Below are 23,197 nucleotides of genomic sequence, written 5' to 3'. Positions count from 1 at the left end.
TGGAAGGCCGACTCCTGAAATTTTCGTTTTCGAGTTTCAGAACCGAAGTCTTCAGCTTAAAGCTAAGTACTCCGTTGGGGAAACTTTTTCTTGCTCCTTACCGATGTCAGTAAAAGTTAATTGCATTACTTGTGGAAAGCAAATAACCTCACAAAGATTTTCATTCGTGCTGTATTCCTTGCCTAGGCCCTGACCACAACGTACCTTCTATCGGTTTTGTGCTTTATTTAATCAGCGCACTATCTGTCATCGGTACATTTTTGCCTCTAAATATTTCAGTTCTCGGTTTAATTATCCAGAAATGTCGTTGGTTAGCCATCCAACTACCGGGATTCTGAAAAAATGCAAAGACAAAGACAGGCCGCCGAGGTCCAAAACTGCCGACGACGCTTCTCCTAAGCCAGTTCGCCGGTACTCAGTGAGGTGCTTTCGCAGGCCTTGATACCCGCTACTTCTGATTCGCAGGCCTCTACTGACACCTATTCGGAGTCCGGTATGCCGCGAGAGGCTTTACCTATGGAACCCGCAGATGTCTCTACCTTGGATGGGTCCGGAGCCGCTGTGCAGGCACCGGCTTCTGAGGGTGTATTCAGGCCTACAGACTTGCATATTAAATCGACTCCACCTTCATTACTAAGGCCTAAATCTCAATCTATGTCTAAAAACCGACGCCCAGGCCACATGTTCAGGCCCCTATGCCTAAAATACAAATGATCAAAATGGCTGAAGATCTAATTACACTAATCAGGGGTAGTCAACCGCCCCCGGCCTAGGGCTGAGCTTGATTATGAATCTTCTGATCAGGTTTCTGTTTCTTCTGACTCTTCTAATGACCTGGACTTGTCCATACCTACTTATGAGGATTCTGATGCAGAGGATTCCATTCCCTCTGCTTCCCCTCTTGAGGATTTTTCTTTTGGGTAAACTTTGCATTAAGGGAGCATTTCCACTGGGAAAGTCAGGAATTTTCTGATTCAAAAAAGAGGCTTAGGGATTTCCTTCTACCTCAGCATAGACCCTTGGCTATACCTCCTGTACTAGACATTGTTGACTGTGTTTTCGGAATCCAGTATGGCCCCTGATTCCCTGCCTTCGCCTCCTAGTAAACCTGACAGATACTACAGGGTTCCGGAGTCCCGCAAGTTCCTTTTCAAAAATCCTGTTGCAGATCCAGAAACCATTTCTCAGGGGCCCAAGGGCATTAAGGCTTCTACTGCTAAAAATCCTACCCCTTCTAATAGAGATTCCAGTCGCTGGATAGATGGGGTAAGAAGGTTTATACTTCTGCAACCTTGGCAATCAGGGCTTTAAACTGCCAATTTCATATGTTAAAATAGCAACAGCATATTATTGGATTGCTTAAACAGAAAATTATGTTGATTCCTGACTGTGTGGAAAATAGATTTACAGGATTTATTGCATTCTGCTTAACAAGTTGGAAAACATACTTTGCAATGTGGTTTTGATTCTTTAGAAGCCTCCTGCAGGGCTGCCATTACTGGGTCTGTGCTTAGAAGGCATGCTTGGCTTAAGGCGCAATCTTTGCCTGATCATGTTAAAGCAAAATTGTTGGATGCTCCTTTAAGTTAGGACCGTCTGTTTGGCATTAAGGCTGAAGAAGTTCTAAAAAATGGAAGACAAAGCTAAATCTATGCAAACTGTTAAATATTTCTTACAAGTGCAATCTCCAAGATTTAGTAGGCACTAGCCTACTAAGAATTGTTTTTTTCCAGCCCCTTCCAGATCCTCTTAAGCCAAACCCAGACACACCAAAAGCACCAGGTTTCAGTTCCAGGGGACTCTCAGAACTAAGCAATGGGGTCCTCCACTTCCAAATCTGGAAATAAAACGGTCTCAATGACTTCCTTTTAAAATTACCAAGCACTTACCTTTTAGCCGCCCCTTTGGGGGAAAAGATTGCTCTTCATGCAAAGTACTGGGGTCTCATAACCCAGGACAAATGGGTTTTTAAATAGTGTCCCAGGGATACAGATTTCATTTCCACATGTTGCCAACACCAAATGGGTGGCCAGACCTGCCCCCAAATCAGTGGGCAGAGGCTCAAAAACAAGTACTTTCCCTGTTAAACATGGGGGCTATTCAACCAGTACCAGAAGAGGAAAAGGGACAAGGTTTCTATTCCAGGCTTTTTCTGGTACCCAGAAAAGACAAATCATGGCGTCCATTGCTGGACCTGTCTACTCTAAACACCTTTCTGGACATTCCAAAATTCAAGATGCTGACTCTTCACCAGTTACTTCCTATGCTAGACAAAGATGCCTGGTTGGCAACTCTAGATTTAAAAGAAGCATACCTGCACATCCCAATCAGGGAATCTTGCAGAAGATACCTATGCTTCAAAGCAGGCTACTTGCATTATCAGTTCTCTGCACTGCCCTTTGTGAATACCCTGGGCGCAGTAGATAAGCCAATGTGCCTGGCTCCAGTTATTGCATTTTGCAGGCAAAGAAATATTCAGATATATCCATACCTGGACGATTGCCTAATTCAGGCAGAAAACCAGGGTAAAAAGAAGAACCGGGAGAAGCCTTGCAACACGTGGCCTGCCCTGGTTAAGTTCTGGGGACAAACAGCAGAAGATATCTGGGGACTACGATCGGTTTGTGCCCACCCGTAACACATCGGCTAACAACAGCTTTTTCCTGACCATCTCCAACGTCAACAAGGCGGACGAAGGGGAGTTTTACTGCACCGTCTGGTTCACTGGGAACCCGGGCTTCATTCGTGGGAACGGGGCCTGGCTCCAGGTGTTAAGTTTTGCTGGTGCTCGTAATTGTGTGGTTTCATCGCCTTTTGGGAGTTCGTGGACTTCAGCGTTCTTATTGGGTCGGTGAGGCAACTATTATAATTTTTATTCACTCCAACTTCAGAAATATCTAATTGGGGTGTCGATTGTGTGTTTGAGATGCAGTTTGGCTACACATTTAGTCGCTAAACTCCACACGTGGTTTCCAGTTGTTAGCATCCACCATTTTTTGGATTTCTACATCTACGTGTTTCATTTATGTGATTCTCAGGGTCGATGAGGATGCAACTATTTTCGATTACTCCAACTTCGGACATATTTTGGAAATATTCATTTGGGGTTTCCATTTTTTGAATAAGTACCAGTAACGTCAGCATATCCAGGGCCAGTAGGATATTTCATGTGTTTTTTTACTGGAATATGTCTCACATGGGCAGTCTACAATATTCTTCAGGTACTGTACCATTTATCTTATAACGACAAACAGAGAGTTTGACTATATCACCAGTGTTTGTGGTGCAACGATCAGTGCTTCATATATTTTTTCACAAGATAGTATTTTTTTGTTTGGGCCCAGTCGTTCATTTGAACATTTGGACATATTTCCAAGATATTTGTTGTTTGTAGGTGGTTGGTACTCTTGGAGACATATGATCTAGGGCCAACAGAAGAGTGTCTTGCATCTACATCTATCATTGAACTTTGTCATATTATACTATTATTAGTTTATTTACCATAGTGTTTGCGCTAGGATTTGCATCTGTTACAATATTTTCCACACCAGATGCCTGTACTATCTGTATAACGGGGACTTAGTGCAACAGTGGTTCTGCGTTTGGATTTAATACTTTTTATAATCTTGGACATATCATTCTACTGAGATTGTCAATGTTTATATGTCTAGCAGTATTTGTTATACAACATTTAATATCTGTTATTCAGTGTGCTTACATACATTTTTTATAATTTTTCACCATTAGGTAACCTATACTATTATCCAGGCACTGTATTTATATTTCCTAATTATTAAATAGACCATTCAAGTTTAATATTGGCACCAATAATATTTATGTGCCTTATGTCTCTTAACTAGGTGTGTTTGAACGTGATTTATCACATCTAGGTTCAGTCTAACAGTATAACCATTACCTGATTATTTTGTCCATCAATGACCACTTTGGCTCTATATATTTGGGGTATAGTTTTTATCATTGACGCTTTCTAGAGGATATTATTTTCCTCCTTCAGACAAACCATAGATTATAAAAAGCTGCAGTACTATAATTTTTATGATCTGATTTTGTCTCTCCTATATTCAAGGGTACTGTCCTCATATTGTATACACTTTTGTGTTCCTTGTGAGTTTTGGGGATTCTTTTGCTATTGTTGGATGACATATAGGGCATGATATTGTTGCAGATTTTGCATGGAATATTTTATTGACTATTTTTGAAACACTTTTTTTTTTCCAAAACAGGTTTATTGTTTTAACATACAAGAGAAATATCATAACAATTTTATACAAGTAATTAAAAATAGATATGATTATAACATTCAACAAAACAACTAAAGTATTTACATAGACATCCACTACAATCAGATCAATTAATTAAACTATTATTTTACACCGTGTAGTCCTACACTTACTAACCTTTCACTCTATAAAAACATGCCTTTAACCCTTAACTCAATCATTCCTCTTCTTCTACTTAACATCCTGCTTTACTACTACACTCTTACCTCCTACGAACATCTTAGGCTTAGCCAAACTCCTGTATTAGCCAAACATACTACAACTACACTTCCTCTACCTGACCAAACCCATATTAATATACTTTCAACCTGCCCCTACCTTCCCCCTCTCTACCATAAAGTACACCTTTACAGATTCACAACCTCCAAACGGTTCTATATAATACCCATCAAATACACAAATATCTTTCAAACCACACAAACACTTTTATTGATACATGGGGACATCCACCCCAACCCGGGTCCCAATACCCTCCTCAATCCCACCCCTTCAAACCATACAGCTAACTATACTAGCACACCCTTCTCCACTGACTCCCTCTCCATTGCTCACTTAAATATTCGTAGCATTAATAACAAATTAACACAACTCCATGCCTTAATTGATTTCTATGCCTTTGATATCCTCTGTCTCACAGAAACCTGGCTTAAACCCAATACCAAAGACAACGAATTTACTCCCCCAGGCTATAGCACTTTAAGGCAAGATAGTCTTAATAAAAAGGGCGGAGGAGTGGCCGTCCTATACAAATCACAACTTCAGGTAGCCTTAATTGACTCCTTGCCCCCCTCCCCAGGAAATGCTGAAATACTTTGCACCAAACTCCAAGTTAATAAATCCAAGGCTATTAACATAATATGTTCCTACATCCCTCCAGGCAAGAACATCAATACCCTGGAAAATATCCTTAGCTGGGCCTCCTGTAGCTTTCCCCAAGAAACCATAATCTTAGGTGATTTCAACATTGACTGGAACTCCTGCAAATCCTCCACACCCTCCATTCACCTTAATCTCTTTAACTATCATCAAACCATCAACTCCCCTACTAGAATAAATAAATCCACCCACAAACAAACCATCCTAGACTGGATACTAACCAACAACAATCCCCTCTCCTATAAAACAGGAATACTCCCTGATAATATCAGTGACCACCTCCTTACCTTTATCACTAAACAAAAATTCAACAATCCCAAACCAACTACTTTCCGTACCAAACACAACAAAACAGAATTCAACCTAGCATCCTTTCAAAATGAACTCAAGGAATACAACTGGTCTACTCTAAAATACCTCCCAATAGATGAGGCTGTAACCCATTTCAACAATACCTTCCTACAAATTCTAAACCAACATGCCCCATCCCGAATAGTCAGAGTCAAATCCAAAGCAGCCCCATGGCTCTCTAAAACAACTAAACAAACTATGAGCTAGAAATAAACTATGGTCTAAATGGAGGTCCACAAAAAACCCAATTGACCATCAAAACTTCAAACAGCTGAGAAATAAAACAAAGAAGCTTACCATTCTGGACAAGAAAAACTACCACCTTCAATACCAACAAAACCAACACCAAAACCCAAAACTATTTTGGTCAGGAATAAACAAACTACTCCATCCTGGCAACACCAAAACGCCTACCCCAGCTAACCTAGCACAAACCCAACCTAACATTATAGCCGACACTTTCGACAACTTTTTCTCTCAAACAGTCACCTCACTTGCAAGTACCATGAGGCCCCCCAACCCTCCAAACTACCCCACTCAAAACAGCACACACATGCTAAAGTTTAGTACTGTCTCAACAACCTATATACATAAGCTTCTATATAAACTCAAACCCTGCACCCCTTCTGCAGACAAGCTTCCAGCTGAATATCTGCAACTAGCTGCATCCGAGATAGCCTACCCAGTCTCCATCTTAATAAACAGAACCATAACTGAATCCAAAATCCCATCCTGTTGGAAAATCTCCCATATTATTCCCCTCCATAAAGGAGGAAACTCCAATGAACTCTCCAATTTTCGGCCTATTGCCCTTCTATCTCCTCTATCCAAAATAATGGAACGCTGCATTCACCATCAACTTCTACATTATCTCTTAAATAACAACTTGCTTGTAGACTCACAACATGGTTTTAGACCCTACCATAGTACTTCAACTGCCCTTCTCTCCTTCACTGACTCTATCAATAAAAACCGCAACAATAACCTGTTCTCCTCTGCACTATTCTTAGACCTCTCAAAAGCATTCGATATGGTCAACCATAAACTTCTCCTCGATACCCTACAATCCCTCTCACTTGATTCACAAGCATTACAGTGGTTCGACTCATACCTGACTAATAGAAAACAAGCAGTCCTCTGGGACAGCCACCTATCCTCTCAACTCCCTGTTACTATCGGTGTCCCACAAGGATCCATCCTAGGTCCCCTACTTTTCTCTATTTTCATAAATAACCTGCCCACTTCCTCCCAACATCCACTTGTATACAGTATGCAGATGATTCCACTCTCATCTGCTCTGCTTCTTCCCCAGCACAACTCCACTCTGCTACCCAGGAGGTCTTCACTGCAGCAGAAAAATGGTTCCAACATATCTGTCTCCTCCTAAATCCCAAAACAAACTTCTACTGTTCACCCCTACCTCTAAATCCACCCCTATCACTTTTTCCATTGTATCGTGCAATGGCACTGTCATCCAACCTGACTTTTCCACTAAACTGCTAGGCGTAACCATAGACAATCAGCTAAATTTTGACTATCACATTGACTTAACTATCAAGTCAGTCAATAAAAAGATGGGTGCCCTTTACAGACTTAAGCCCTTCCTTACTGCCACTTCCCGAGTGGCTCTTGCCCAAACTCACCTCATTTCTACATTATTGTATGCCTCTCCTTCCTTTATCAATATATCTAAAGCTAATCTTCAAAAACTAAATACCGCCTACCACAGTATAGCCAGATTTGCCACTGGCTTTCTATTCCAAACTCATCACTGTCTTAACTTAAAGAAACTAAACTGGCTTGAACTTCCAAACCTAATACTACTTCAGCAACTAATCATCACTTTTAAAATTCTACATTACCCCTCCAACACACCCACACTAAATAAACTCATCACTCCTTATAAAAATCTCACTACACTTAGATCAGCCAACAAGGTACTAGTTACTACTTTGAAATCTCATAATAAGTCAGGTGATTCCTTATTTGCAAACACTGTCGGTTCTTACTGGAATAAACTCCCACAGAACTGACCTCCCTAGGCTCATGCCATCTTTTCAAAAAACAGATGAAAACTCACCTAATAACTCACTGGCTATGCCCCTGCTCTAATCCTGACTGACCTCAGCAAATTTATTACTCTCCCCAGTCTGCTCCTGTGTACTTTTGCTCCTCTGTTCTAACTTAAACTGACTTCCACAGTCCCTTTTTTTATACCTTCACTCTTCTGTTCTTAGTTCTGTATTGACTCCCCCTCTGACCACTCTGTTTTTCTGTCTCTTGCCTTTTAGCTGACCTCCTATAATCCTGCTACCTTTTATATTTCTCACTATCTTTGTTTTCCCCCTCTCCTTTACCTACTGCCTGTTCCTTAGCCTCACTAAGTCCAGAATTCCTATACCTAACAGTAACTGTACTTTATTATTTCCTTTCTCTTTACATCATTTCTGCCTTTTACCTATCTCTAACCTTTGAATATCTTTTACACTACTAACCTGCCTGTTTAACACTATATATTAACCTCTTTTAAGCTTTCAGCCAAGACCTTTTTGTTGTCATGACTAACTACTATGGATATTGTTTTAACTTTAAATTGTTTTTGATACTGAAGCTTTTCTCCTCAGCCCCTGACTGAATTTTGATTGTTATCTAGTCAGATTTGTACATGAAAAATGTATTTGCATTTGTATTTTGCCGTATTATACTATATTAGTTTTTAGTTTTATTTGTATAGATAGTATTATTAATGACTTCATATATTATAGTGTATTAGTCTGATAGTGGAGCTTTTCTCCTCGGGCCTCTGCTGAAAATGGACATGTATCCAGCCAGACTAGCCCGGTTAACAAATGTAAAATAAAATAAATAAAATAAATAAAATACTTCTAAATCATCTGGCATTTGTAAAAAGGGTTCTAACTTGTCTGGGGTACACCATAAATGAAAAGAAAATCACAACTGGTACCCTCTCAACAGATTACATTCCTGGGTGCAAGCTTGAATACAACTGCCCAGATGGCTTTCCTCACGCCAGACAAGCAAATTCATTTGGTAACTTACTTCAAACAAGTGGCCACAAAAACCCTGCTATCTGCAAGACAAATACTGCAAGCCTTGGGGTTCATGGCCTCCTGCATTCTTCTAATTCCATATGGCAAGACTGCATATGGGGAAACTACAGTGGTACTTAAAAAGTCTATGGAGTCAACATTGTCACAGCCTGGAAACAATGATTCCTGTCATACCATGCCTATGCCTGGAATTCCTATGGTGGGCAGAGGCCTGCCACCAAAACAAGAGACTACCATTCACACTTCCCCCTACCACCCAAACCTAACTACAGATGCATCAGACTATGCATGGGGGGCTCACTTGGCAGGGAAGTGCATTCAGGGCAAATTGAACCCAAGTCTAATGCACCTACATATCAATCAAAAAGAAAGCTGTACAGAATGCTCTTGACTGCCTTCAAGGACTACATTCCTCCAGGACAACTAATGGTAAAGACGGACAACACCACGGTTATGTGGTACATAAAACAAGCAGGGGGGTACACATTCTTACCCCCACTGCAGACTAGCCATGGCATTGTGGAACACAGTCTTGAGCTACCAAGTGCACCTACAAGCTCAATTCCTGCCAGGAAAATTGAATACACTGGCAGAAGGACTAGGCAAAAATCTCATGGACCCACATGCATGGAAACTGGAACCACGGATTTTCAACATGTTGACAAGCAAATGGGGGATCCCAGACATAGATTTATTTGCCTCCCCCCAGAACTACCAGTTGGACAACTTTTGCACAAGGACTCCCCACAAAGAAGCCTGGAAAGTGGATGTTCTGTCCTTTAGCTGGAAAAATCTATCAGTCTATGCCTTTCCCCCTCTGCCTCTGCTCTCCAAAGTTCTGCTAAAAGTCAAACAGGACAAATCAAGAATTATTTTGATTGCTCCAGACTGGCCACGCCAACACTGGTACCCACTCCTGCGCAGTGTGTCACAAATATCTCCATAGCACCTGCCTCAGACCCCTTCCTTGCTGTCTCAGCAGGAGAACCAAATTTTGCACCCTCAGCTTCCAATATTAAACCTTGCAGCCTGGCTAATCACTTTAATTTACCCTTATCCCTCAGCAAACCTGTGATGGATGTCATCTTGGAGGCGAGAAGGCTTAGTACTAGAAAATCTTATGCTGACAAATGGAAAAGATTCTGTGCCTGGAACCAGTCTTTAGGGATGAGCACAGCAGCTCCCAATTTACCTCAGATTTTGCAATACTTAACTGAGATGCTTCAAAAGGGCCTGTCTTTTCCCTCTATTAAAATCCATGCTTCAGCTATTTCAGCTCACTAGAACACAGAACCACCCCTCTTCTCTCATCCAATGCTCAAGCAGTATCTCAGAGGGGCAAAGAACTTGAGACCACCCAGGAAAGCTCCTATCCCTCCCTGGGACCTTAACTTTGTTTTGGAGAAGCTCATTCTACCTCCTTTCAAGCCAGCTGCTACTGCAGACTTAAAAATTTATCTCTTGGAAAAGAGCCTTCCTTTTACAATCACTTCAGCTAGAAGGATATCTGAATTACAGGCCCTTATGGAAATGGAGCCTTTCATCTTCTTTCATGCGGACAGGGTATCTCTGAGGACCAAGCCATCCTTCATGCCCAAGGTGGTTTCCAGTGTGGCTCTTAATCAGTCCATTCATTTGCCAACCTTCTTTCTCAATCCACAGAACAAAGGGGAACGGATTCTGCATTCCTTGGATGTGCACAGACAACTTTGATTCTACTTGGACAGGACTAAATCTCGAATAAAATCTGAACAATTGCTGGTAGCATTTGCAGCAGGGGCAGAGGGGAAGGCTATCTCAAACCAAACCATTTCTAAATGGATAAGCCATTGCATTCATTTATGCTATAAGCACCATGGAAAACCTATCCCCCAGGGGATCAGATCTCACTCCATCAGGGCTACATGTACTTCTGCAGCCTTTCTCAGAAGTGCTCCTACCAGGGATATTCTAGAAACTGCTACCTGGAGTTCTGTACATACTTTCACCAGGCATTATCATTTACCAATTTTCTCTAAATCCAAAGCTGGCTTTGCCACTGCTGTCTTGCAGGGCCTTATAGCTGTCCCTAATGCTGTATAAACTCCTCCTCCCAACCATAGCTTTGTGAATGTGCCCAAATGTAATGACTGAAACGGTGAAACACGAAGAACATAGTACAGTTGTGTACACTTACCATAAATGTAGATGTTAGTGTATTCACTGTTGCAGTCCTGGTTACCCTCCCTCCAGCCCCCTAATTTTCTCTGGCTATACCTCTACTTTCTTTTACTATGCTTAAAAGCCTTTTTGGTGTATTTGTTTTTGGTTGGAAGTTTATTTTTGTGTTTTTAATTTTATTTGCTCCCCATTTGGGGGCACCTGACATCTGGGGCAATAAAAACTGATATGGCGTCAGATGCATGTTTTATACCCCTGACAACCTGATGTCATGGAGGAAGGGACAGTAACTGACGCAGGACCCAAGACTTTTGTTAATCAGGCCGACTGAGGGCAACCTGCCAGCAGATTACCCAAATGTAATGACTGCAACAGTGAATACACTCGAACATCTACATTTGTGGTAAGTGTACACAACTGTACTTTCTGTGACAAAGGTAGGTGTCTGGGCCGGTTGTGACTCTTGATACAAGCATTTATATGGCTGTCACACTGGAGCTAAAAGGTAACGAGTCAGTCTGAATACGCCAAAAAAAATGTCCCCAGTGCCTCAGGTAGAGCAGTGCTGTAGAACTTGTTACAGATTTCCAAGTACTGAACCAGAAAGGAGTTGGTACTTCTCTTCATGCATATAGGAATTTGTTGAAGCTGAGATGGGTTAAACTTAACCTGAAGGTGGGGACGGATGTGATGGGAGTGAGACTTGGAGACAGTTTATCATTCAAGCACTGTGATTGTACAGTTATGTGCTTTCATGCTTAGGGGACTAGATACTATACTACACAGTTTCTTAGTGGCCTAAAGAAAATAGCTTGATTTGAAAGGTACATTTTTGAGGTATTTTGATCAGCAGTAGATAATTATGCTTATTTTGTTAACCTTTTGTTTGTGTAGAATTATCTTACTTTTGCTTAATGTGTACTTGTAGCATGAATAACCTATATAAAACTCAGCGGCTTTTAAGAGTTGCCTGTGATGCAACTGATCAGAATTATACAATGACCAGTATCCATGTTTAAGCACTTATCTAAACTGTGCTGTATGAAAACTAACAAGTGAAAGCAAGCTGTATATGACATCACTCTAACATGTATTATCCTGTCTATCTATTTTTTGTCTGGTTGAACGTAGCTGCCTTATTGGGCATAGTGTTGTATCTTGGTGGTCTCCGTTTTTTTGCTTCGGGCCTACATTCCCTACCCTCTCTTAACTTAATTTCAGGAGGTGCCCTCTCGTGCTTTTCTTTGCATGTTGCGTATGTGCATCAGTTCGACTGTGAGGTTTTTCTGCTTGACTTCACAGAGTAGGTTACTTGCCACTTCAGACTCATATGCGTGATACCAGTACTGCTACTGCTTATCTTGCTTGCACTCTCTTCAGCTACACAGTGTGTGATTGTTGCTCCTTGGTTACTGACATTGTTCTGTTGTGCTGTTTTGCTGTTACTGGGCTGATCCTCTTCTGTACTGCATTTGTGTTTCTTTGTCAAGATCATGCATTGCATTTTATTTTTCTTTTGATTTGACAGATTTTTTCATGTCTTGCATACCTAGTACATGGTGAGTAGCATCCAAGACATTAAGGAATAAAAAAAAAAAAAATTCAACGAATGTTAGGTTCAGTAATAAAGCTGAATTAAAGATCTTGCCAAGAATTTTCATAAAGTTACATTAGCAGACATGGCTGTCTTTTTATGATTTTAGGTCCCTGGTGGATGGTGGAGCTGGCTCAGAAGGAGCAGTGGCTTCAGCAGACAGCCTGAAGAGCTTCATGCAGACTCTGCTTCCATTGATGATTGAATGCTGGGTAGAGGCCTGCCCGCCACAGTTTGGTGTTCCCATTCATGGAAGCAAGGTGGATAGTGATAGCATGCTTCTCATGCAACAAGTTATCAGTATTATTCAGCTGTTGTGGAAACGTGCTCTGCAACAAGACGAAACCTGCCAAATGGTAAGACAAACTAACTATAAAATGGGATTGTTTGCTGGCTGCTGGAGTAGTGCTTTAGATAGTGCTGTCTTATATTCATAATTTTTTTTGTTCTTTAGTTCTAAATTCACCTGTGACAGATTTATTACCGATTTGTGAAGGTTCAAATTTGCCACCACCTACCCAACATCATAGTCATGTGGATGGCTTCTTGTAATTATAGTGTATTTGTAAGTATGTTTTACTGATGTAGAATTTTTGCTGATGGGCTAGGGAAGGGTGTGTGTGTCTGTGTGTGTGTGTATAGGATCACAGGAGGTTACTAGGCTAATGGCCGTGGAGCCTTTTAAGCCTAGCCATTCATGCTCCATCTTTCCCAATTATCCTTGCCCATGGGCTAGAACAGCTTTGGTATATGTCTGTGCCTTAGGGCATCTACATGCTTCTCCTGTCCGTAACTGCCACAGGCAACAAGTCGGGTGAATTTGCGATTTTCCCATCCATTGGTTCAGATGGCTTATGAATAGGCTTGGGGACGGTATCGTTTTGCACACTTAAAAGATTAAGCCTACCCATCAAGCACACTATAGCATGAGGTTTAGTTTCTCCTTTTTAGTTAACTGAATCTGTGCAGAAAATACTACTGGCAGATATGAACCAAAAGATCATAATTTTTAAGAACTCTTTTAATCCGTGAAGAAGAGCAGTGGCCTATCAGCAAGTTTGGTCTTGTGCTTTTAAACTAGATCAAGATTGAAATCCCAATAATGCCTTATGTAATTTTGCAAAAAAAAAAAGCCTTCTAAGTAATAGTTTTACAGTACTCCCTTTTTTTTTTTTTTTTTTTTTTTTTTTTCCTGTGAATACATTTCAAAAAATGCTTTGGGGAAGGGGGCTGGGTGGTGGACAGAGAATGTACATGGTGTGTAGTGCTACTGCACTGGCCTAAGAGCAATGTGATTGCAGCTTAGTTACTAAGCAAATTTCTTGACATTTTAGAAAGAAGTAATGGAAAGTCCCCACCTCACACCCATTTATCATAGCATTGTCTTTAATTCTGAGGCTGAATAGGCTATCTTTTTCTATTTGTATCCCAAGTACTGTGATTATATTTCTGTCTTCTGTTTGTGCTTTTAATGTGTACAGAGTGCCGCATCTTTGATAGTTTGATCATCAACCCCCTTTTTCTCCATTTTGTACGGGATTGAGGGGGTTGTGTCAAATGGCACTATCTCCTTTGATTCAGAGCCACCGTCCTGACTGCCATGCCCACCTGTCATGCATTCCATTCATCTCTTGGTGAGCATCCTTATCTCTCTGTGCCTTCTTTCTGTCTCTCCCAAATGTGCTTTAATTGCCTTTTACTTTTCTGCACACGTGATCAAACCATTGTAATCGTTTTTATTTTTTTTCCTTTATGTTCCCTACAGTTGAGATTAATTTTACATTTGCTCTAATATTTTCAGTTCCTTGTTTGTCCCACAGTGTACATCCTACTTTTCTGTCTCGGGCACTTCATCACCCCAAGCTTTCTCAGCTGCTCTAATTTCACTGTTCAGCTTTCTTTCTTTATCATAGAGCAACACTGGTTTGCACCACTATTTTGTACACTTTTACAGTTTCGTTGGCATTCCTCTGTCATGCACTACCCCCTGACACTTTGTGCCAGTTTTCTGAAGTATCTTGGGTAATTTGGCCTCCTCATTCAGACTTCTCTTCTCATCAACTGCACTTCCCTGATGCTTGAAGCTGTTGACCTTTTCCACTATTTCCTTTCTGTCTCAGTTGTGCACCTCTTCTGATTTTCCAATATTTGTTGCAGTTATCACAATTTTCATACTGTCATCCCATGCACCTGTAGTATGACATTTACAGATCCTGTCATTCACTGAAGTTCTTATTCATAGTTTGCTTCTAGTACCACATCATATACTTACAGTAGCTTTGTTTATCTATCTCCTGTGACCTGTATGCGGATATAGTCCACCACCGGTATGAACAGGAGTGTGCTCAAAGCTTTGTGATTAGCAACCACTCCTACTGGAAACTCATGAGTCCCAATGCTGTTTGTATTGTGTCATTCAGTCCTTGAACATAACCTGCACTAATTCTATCAGTGTTTCAAAGACTTCACACCATTGCAGGACTGCCCAAATCAGCTTTCTTGGGACCTAATAATATGTTTTTCTCCAAGTCTAGCAATGACTGTTTGGACCCTTTCCTCATCTTGGGCTTCTCCACTGTCTATCTCACTGCAAAGTTTGGTGGCTTGTACTACACCCTAATCTGAATCCAAATTGGTCATTTCCCATCTTACTTTCTACAGCACTTTCTTTGCAGTGGGCCAGGAGTTTAACATTTCTGTATTGTACTGCCTGCATGTATGCATAACCTCTTTGGTGTTGTAGAGTGGCTGTAGAATGTTTGTTGCTCATCTGGCATATGCCTTTGTCTGTCTGTCTGTGTTGCAATGAGAACCTCAGGAGTCATTTCTTCCCCTGATGTGCCCGACATGTAAATCATGTATTTAATAACTTCATCTGACCTTGCCAGTGTCCCTGTCTTCAGTTTCCTTGGTGCACTTTGTACTACTACAAGGGTGGGGTTCTCCTTCCATTTTCAGAGCTGGCTGTGCATGTGGCAACATAGCTTCTGTGGGGTTTCTTCATTCAGGAACTCCTCGAAAAACTTCTTCCCTTGGTCCATGATGTTCTCTGCCCTGGTGGGCAGTTGCTGGCATCCCTTATGAGTGGTGTCTGATGGCTGTCATCTTTATTTCTTTCATTGCCTTACAACCTGATGAGCTTCTTTGTGCAGTGTGCTGTGTTACTTTCCAGAAGAATGTATAGATTCTCTTGTCTTTTTCTTATACTTCGCAACTGTCCTCTTAGTGTCTTTGTTAGCCAACCAGTATTGCTTATTAGCCTTGTCCATATTTTCTTTCTCACTTCTTTCTTTTAATAACTTCCTGGACTTCTGCATTCCATTGCCAGTTTCCTTGTGTACTTTATTTCCATACCTGGCTCAGATGCTTATCTGTTCTGTTGTCTTCACACATACTATTTTTAGACACTGCTATTCCTTTTCAGCTCCCCCAGTTTTCTGCGTATCCTGAGGTGCTAGAACCTTGAGTATTTCCATGAACTTCTGTGCTTTTGCTCAAATTTCAGGTCTTCAGTCTAGTCTCAGTTGACTTTAGAGCCTTCTCTGACTGCTGCTCACAACTGATTGCGGCCACCAGGGCTTTATGCTGGGGGCTGAATGTTTCACGGAGGATGACTTTGTAATGTCTGATTTAACCCCAGTGCCCTTTCCTTACTAGGAAGAAGTCTCCCTGGGTTGCATGCTGACCACTGTGGTATATGATCTTGTGACTTACACTGTTGGAGTACCATGTATTGGCCACTGTTAAGTTGTTTGCCAGACAGAAGTCTAGAATGGCCTCTCCTTTATATTCCTGTTGTCCTAACTATGTGGACTCGCACAATCCACATATCGTATTTTATGTGTCACAATATGGGCATGTAAGTCTTCCATTATTGACCAACTCATTTTGGTGTCCTGCTTTATGAAGAGTTCCTGTAACTACTGCCTGAATGCCTTCTTTTCCTCACCATCACAACCCTGTTGTGTGATTGATATGAAGACTGCTCTGTCGCACTGGATTCTGATTACATCCTTCACTGTCTTCAGAAGACAAAATATCACCGCAATTCTCTGAATATTTCTAGTCTGACCTCCCCATGAATTGCAGACACAGGCCAAGAGACTTTGCTGCTCTGTCTGTCCACCTAGTCTCCTGGGTAAACAGAATGTCCAGTCTCCTCCTTACTTCGTGTCATCTACTTCCAAGCTGCATCCTGTTAGAGAATTTAAATTCAATATAGTAATCATTAGATGTCCTTCTGTTCCCGTGTTGCAGTACTCATAACATGAAGGACTCCCCATTTAGGCGACCCGAATGTCCGGCCTGCATACCAAAGACTTTAACTACTGTAAGGTAAATGCGATTTTACAAATAGTAAAACAGCCCACATAGGCCATAAAAATGATGTCTGCACGTATCATCCTCAGAAATTCTCTGCCACCAGCGCGAATACCATCATCTACTGTTCGTCTGATCGCCGAGTGGTTGCTATTTCATATAAGTGCCTCCTTGGAGAATTTGTCTTTTTCTTGCTGCTGCATGTTTTTTCGAGGTTGATTTTCATTCACGAAAGGCAAGTGCCATTATGGAAGCAGATTCCATCCAAAGATGACCACGATCACTGTCTTTTCTGTCTGGTCCAGTCACAACTGTAAGGCTTGAATGATTTGTGAGGTGTTTGTCCCTGAGATGCTCCACAGTCATCTTTCTGCCCTTAACATATACCTCAAGAATCAGAGACTCAAACGACTAGTGCTTGCAATGGCGGTTCTGTCTGGTGAGCTTCCAAAGAAGGAAAAAAAGGTTAGGCCTGAATCTTTGGCTGTGCCTCTGAACCCAAACATCCCTCTTGAGGCCAGTGAAGGCCTGGATGTCCGTTCAGTGCATGGTTCTGTTTCTGCTGCAGGTACCGGTTTGGAAACCATTAAAGAGAGTATAGATCAGTGTGTCTGCATGTACCTTTTAAGAAGCTATCCAAGGGCTTGGATAAGTTTATAAATACTAAGCATTTTGTAGTTAGGTGTTGAGATGTAAGCATCTATGTATATATGGTCTGTTAATCTGTTTGTATTTTATGATGCTGCTATCCATACTGGTGTATTTCTATGTATTAAAGCATCTAAACAAAACACCCCACCTGCTTGTCATCTATGAGAGAGGGACAAGCGGCATGTCTAAAAGGACTTAAGGCCAGGATGAAATCCAAATTCTTCAGTTTGAATTCGAGGGGCAACTGGTTGGAACTGGAAAAATATAGAGTGGTGAATCATCCCTACAATGCGCATACTTCGCAAAACAGGTCAGAAACAAATTTCGGATATTAAAACTTGCTCAGAACTATTTTATTCGCAAAATATGAAACTAAGCATACAGAACACACTAAACGATATTTGCATAAACTAATATCTCCAGTATTGATAAAAATATTCAAATTACTACAGACAATGTTTGAAATTAAGTCTGGATTGCATAAAATGAATAAAGCAAAACCCAAAAGGACTGACATCGGGCAAACGCTGGTCAAAAGCAAAACATAGAAATAATCAAACCAAAAAAGCCAGATCAGCAAAGTTAGGAAGCAAGTTTAATATCCAGCAAATAAGAACACAAGTTTAAATCCACACACAGCTTTCGGGTTAAAACAACCCTTCCTCAGTGCAATAAGGAAGGGTTGTTTTAACCTGAAAGCTTTCTGTGGGTTTAAACTTGTGCTGTTATTTGCTGGATATTAAACTTGCTTCCCAACTTCGCTGGTCTGGCTTTTTTGGTTTGATAAAATGAATAAAATAAGAAGAAACTTCCACATTTTCACTAAGCACATATTTTTTGTATTGGTCAGAGATATCTGAGTTATCAGAAGTGTATAAAGTGCTTGCATGCTTGTGCAGTATTACAGTAAAGATTTTTTACAGAATACAGCCATTACAGAGCATAGTTTGCAAAGTGCAGTATTTCTAAGAGTTTATTGTGCATTTGAATATTGTTACAAGCTCACAGAACAGTTTGTTCGTACATAATTACAAGGGCTGTATTTTCAGTGTGTTTGTACATACTTTGTGGGCATGGCAGACAGGTTTCGAAGACCCACTGCTGTTGTGTTTGGCAGTAATATTGCGGAGAACTGGAGAGTGTTTGAGCCAAATGTACAACATTTTTATACAGGCTGCAATTACTGATAAAGGTGACCATACAAACTCACTTGTTCTGCTTAATTTAGTTGGGTCACAAACCATAGAAAGGGAACTTTCATTTGTGTATGCACCTGCCCTCTATACAGGAGAGGGGGAAACAGTCATATTGTACCGGCTGAGTCAACGTAGGACCTTGAGTGCTTAAAATGTAAATTTAGAGAAATATGTAACCCCAAGACAAATGTTACACTGGAAAGGCACTTGTTTTACCAGGCTTTTGATCCTTTGTATAAAATATTTGCAGCATATATAACTGACTTGAGAAACAAAGCAAAAACATGCAGATGTTCTTCGTGTTTCACTGTTGCTGTCATTGCATTTGGGTAATCTGCTGGCAGGTTGCCCTCAGTCGGCCTGAATAACAATGAGAATAGCTCTAGAAGGCACAGTGATAAAGCTCATGTTGATAGTATGCAGCACGTAGTTAAAAGAAACCGACCCAAGCACATGACGGCAACTGTAGCCCCTGCAGCACTCACTGATAAACCCCTGAGCTTTCCAGCAAATTCCAGAGTTCATGCAGTCTCAGTGAAGCATAAGAATGAGTCAGCAAACTCAAAGCCTGTCGTAATTGTTGTGGAAGTTGTCTGAAAAGGAAAAATGTTTAGCTTTTGGTAGGCAGTGCCACAAATGGAAGAAGAGGAATCATTTGAAAAGGTTTTGTAAATCGTTCTTTTATTAAAAGGGAACAATTTAAGAAAAGAGTTGATCAGTTAGATAGCTGCAACCCTACTGTTTATGTTGCTGTGTCAGTGCTTGATGAAACGGTCACTGCAGTAGATTTAAGGGCAAAGAATGAAGCATTTTATACTGTCCGGATAAATGGCGAAGTCGTAGAGCTCAGAGTTGACGCAGGTTCCAAGTGCAATGTTATGTGTGCAGAAACATGTGCTAGTGCGTGTCATGGTGACAGCCTTGATTTGGCAAGGTGTGCGAAGCTTGTTTATGGAGGTGAAGAAATTCAGACCGAAGGCTAAGTATTGCTTTCATGTTAGTGTACTGGAAGACGTTATAACTTGTTTTATGTGTTCAAGAGGCATGTTCAGTCATTATTGAGGCTCAGAGACAGTTTGAAAATGGATCTGCTTTCATTTAATAAGGAAGTCCACCAAGTTAGCTTTAAAGACCACTACTCTGATTTCTACCAGTATATTTTTTTCTACCTGTGCTGATCTTTTCGAAAACAAATTAAGGAAGCTTCCAATTGTGTACTCCATGAAGTTAGACCCCAATGTCAGTCCAGTTATCAGGCCACCTTGAAAAGTTCAATAGCCATGCAGGACAGAGTCAAAGCCAGGCTAGATAAAATGGTGCAGCAAGGTGTGATTTATCCTGTTGCAACTCCAACTGAATGGGTATCTTCCATGGTGGTAGCTCATAAGAAAAGCTCAGATAACAGAATATGCATTGATCTACGAGATTTGAACAAAGCGCTAGAAAGACCTCATCCAGTGCGCACAGTCGAATGCGCAGCCTTAATGCCAAATGCGACTTCTTTTTCCATCTTCGATGCAAAGAGTTCATTTTGGCAAATTCAGCTTGACAAGAAATCCCCATTGCTCACTACTTTCAGTGCTCCATTTGGCAGGTACAGATTTTTGAGAATTCCATTTAGGTAAATTCTGCAAGTGAAGTCTTTCAACATGCAATGGAGCAACTTTTTTCTGGGTATCCTTGTGCTATTATAGTAGACGACATACAAGTTGGAGGTAATGGTGAAGCTGAGCATGACAGAAAACTCAGAAAAGTTCTGGAAAGGAGCAACTTTTTTCTGAGTATCCTTGTGCTATTATAGTAGACAACATACAAGTTGGAGGTAATGGTGAAGCTGAGCATGACAGAAAACTCAGAAAAGTTCTGGAAAGGTCACATTAAGTGAATCTTAAGTTCAATCCACGGTAGTGCAAATTCAGGCTACAAGATGTTACTTATGTTAATTTATTCACCAGTTCAGGCCTACGACCAGACACTTCTAAGCAAGCAACCATTTTCGAGATGCCAGCTCCAGATAATGTTTAAGCCTTGCAACGTTTTCTTGGCATGGTCAACTATCTAGGCAAGTTAATTCCAGACTGGAGCCAACTTTCAGCACCCCTCAGAGCTGACACGTAAAGATGTATCATGGTCTTGGTTAGAGCAACACCAAGCAGCATTTGATGAAACAGAGAATTGCTAGTCCACCAACTCTCAGATACTGTGATGTTCATAAGCCAGTTACTCTTTCATGTGATGCTTCGAAATTTAGTTGTGGTGCAGATATACTACAGGAGGATCAACCTGTTGCTTGTGCATCGAGAACTATTACCCAAATTGAAATGCATTCTGCCCAGACTGAGAGAGAGCTTTTTGGCAATTGTGTTTGAATGTTTAAAGTTCTGTGGTTGTTTATAGTAGACCTCTCCAGATCGAAACAGACCACCAACCTCTAGTCACTATCTTGAGAAAGCTTATGTATTCAACTACAGCCAGATTGCAATGCATGATGTTGAGATTGCAAAAGTATAATTTCGCTCTTGTCTACAAGAAAGGCAAACTTCTTTATCTTGCTGATGCATCCAGATCACCCAGAAGCACCACCCAGATCTCCCAGAAACACCACAGAACACCATGAGAATGAGAGCCTTGGTTTTGAAGTCATGGAAGTGAGAAATTTATCTTCCACACATCTTGACGAGTTGAGAGATCACGCAGCCACAGATCCAGTTTTACAAAGGCTCAACCACTTTCAGTCAAGGATGGCTGCCAAAGCAATCTAGTTTTACTTCAAGAAGTACAACCTTATTTACTATACAGAGATGAGTTTTTGTCTGACAAAGCTATCGTTATGAAAGGTCTGAAAGTAATTGTTCCAAAGTCCTTGCAACAAGAGTACATTACTATCATGCATCGTGGCCACCCGGGAACTGACTCTACCAAAAGATGGGTGAGAGGACTAGTATTTTGGCCTTCTGTGTCGCAAGACATTGGAAAAGCACTTTCATTTTGTTCATAGGTTCATAAATTCATAAGATGATACTAGGCTGTTGGCCCGGAGGCCCTTATAAGCCTAGCCAAGAATTTCACCCATGTTCCCTCAAAGTCAGCACCTGTTTCCCCTGTCCAGTAGGGACACAGGTGGGATCCCAGGGGTATATTTTCTGTTTCCCATCCAGTCGTCCTGGTTTTTAGGGGGCTAGAGAGGTACTCTGCTTGACATGGAGAGGGAGTCAATGCCACAGATGGGGGAGTCTTTGGGACACATCTCTCCCACCAACAAGTTCTGTTAATGTCACAGACCAGGTTAAGGCCTTCCGTGCGGGTTGAGCGAGTGGAGTTTGTCTTATGGATATGCAGCAACTCCATCAAGGCTGGGTTTGAAATGGCCTTGTATGCCGGACACAGGTCACCTTTGAGCAGTCTGTATGAGACTGAGTAGAGGGGCAGGGCTTTTAGCCTATCTGTATAGGACAGGTGTTTGAGACCCTGGCTGCATGTGCTTGGCAAGGTACATGCTGAAGGGGGCATTGTACACTCTAATGGGTCTAATAAGGGAGGAGTACAGGGATGTTCTATAACCTCATTGTTCCTGGATGAAATACCCTTATTTATGAGGTGGGCCATGTAGAAAGCCTTCCGTACAACGGAGGCAATGTGGTGGTCAAAAGGGGTCTATATTATAAACTCGAATGAATAAAAGAGCAAACCCTGTTTAATCGACCCCTTAAAATCGAAAGCACTAAATCCCGAACACACGGAACAGCAATTTTTTTCCCAGGGAAAAAAAATCACTGGGCCGTTTTTGGGATTTTGCCATTTCCTCCACTGTGGTGCGATCTTGGAGTTAGTATATTTACGTAGGGGAGCGGTGTGGGGGGCACAGACCCTCACTTTTTTTTTTTTTTTTTGGCAAAGCGGAGACCCCCCCCCCCGAAAAAAAAATCGCTGTTCAATGTGTTTGGGATTTAGTGCTTTTGATTTTTAGGGTTCGATTAGAGTGTTCGCTCTCAATTTTTCGAGGTTATAATATAGACCTGGTCAAAAGTCAGGTTGCTGTCAACTTGGGTGCCCAAATCCCTCATGACTGATTGCATCCTTAGTACGTTGTTATTAATGCGATAATTAGTGGGTATGACATTTTCCCTAAAGGGGATAATGATGCATTTCTTGGCATTCAGTTTGAGGGCATACTTCTGGCACCAGTCATTACTTTGGGTAAGGCCTTCTTGGAGGATATTCACATCAGTAGGGGAATTTAAGATGGCGCCCAGCTTGCAGTCATCTGCAAACTTGGTCAGCCACAGACCACTGGGTTTTAGCTTGCACCTTAGAAAAGTATATCCCAAACAGTAAAGGCCCCAAGACCAATCCTTGGGATACACTGCTAGTTATCAGTCTACTACTCAAGGTGGCTTACCCTATTTTGACTGAGTGGGTTCTATCAGTGAGCCAGTTAGCTACCCTACTGGTAACATACAGGTCGATGCCTAGTTGGGAGTGTTTATCTATTATGCCCGAGTGGGGAATGTTCTGTGTGCACAAAGCCACATCAACAGAAAGAACCACTTCACCTAAACTAGATTCCTTGACTACCTTGGTCGACAGTACCCATCGACATCAAGTGGAATGGACAACATTATTATTTGATGTTGGTAGACTCTTACTCCAGTTGGTTCAAGATTGACCTATTCCCTA

At 41.3% G+C, this 23,197-nt stretch overlaps 1 protein-coding gene across 5 annotated transcripts in view; it reads left to right on the top strand.

The window, feature by feature from the left end:
- Positions 1–23,197, top strand: part of TEX10 (testis expressed 10) — a 2,069,943-nt gene that overhangs the window by 196,718 nt on the left and 1,850,028 nt on the right. For all 5 annotated transcript variants that reach the window (XM_044064942.1, XM_044064941.1, XM_044064938.1 and 2 more), the window contains exon 4: positions 12,463–12,709. In XM_044064942.1, the coding sequence (XP_043920877.1) occupies positions 12,463–12,709 (247 nt within the window). The remainder of the gene's footprint in view (positions 1–12,462; positions 12,710–23,197) is intronic.

Source organism: Protopterus annectens, chromosome 3.part0 (assembly GCF_019279795.1).
Source record: "Protopterus annectens isolate FY-2018-M chromosome 3.part0, PAN1.0, whole genome shotgun sequence".
NCBI classification, from domain to species: domain Eukaryota; kingdom Metazoa; phylum Chordata; order Ceratodontiformes; family Protopteridae; genus Protopterus; species Protopterus annectens.
Note: the sequence above shows the minus strand (reverse complement) of the source record. Positions and strands in the feature narration are given on the sequence as shown.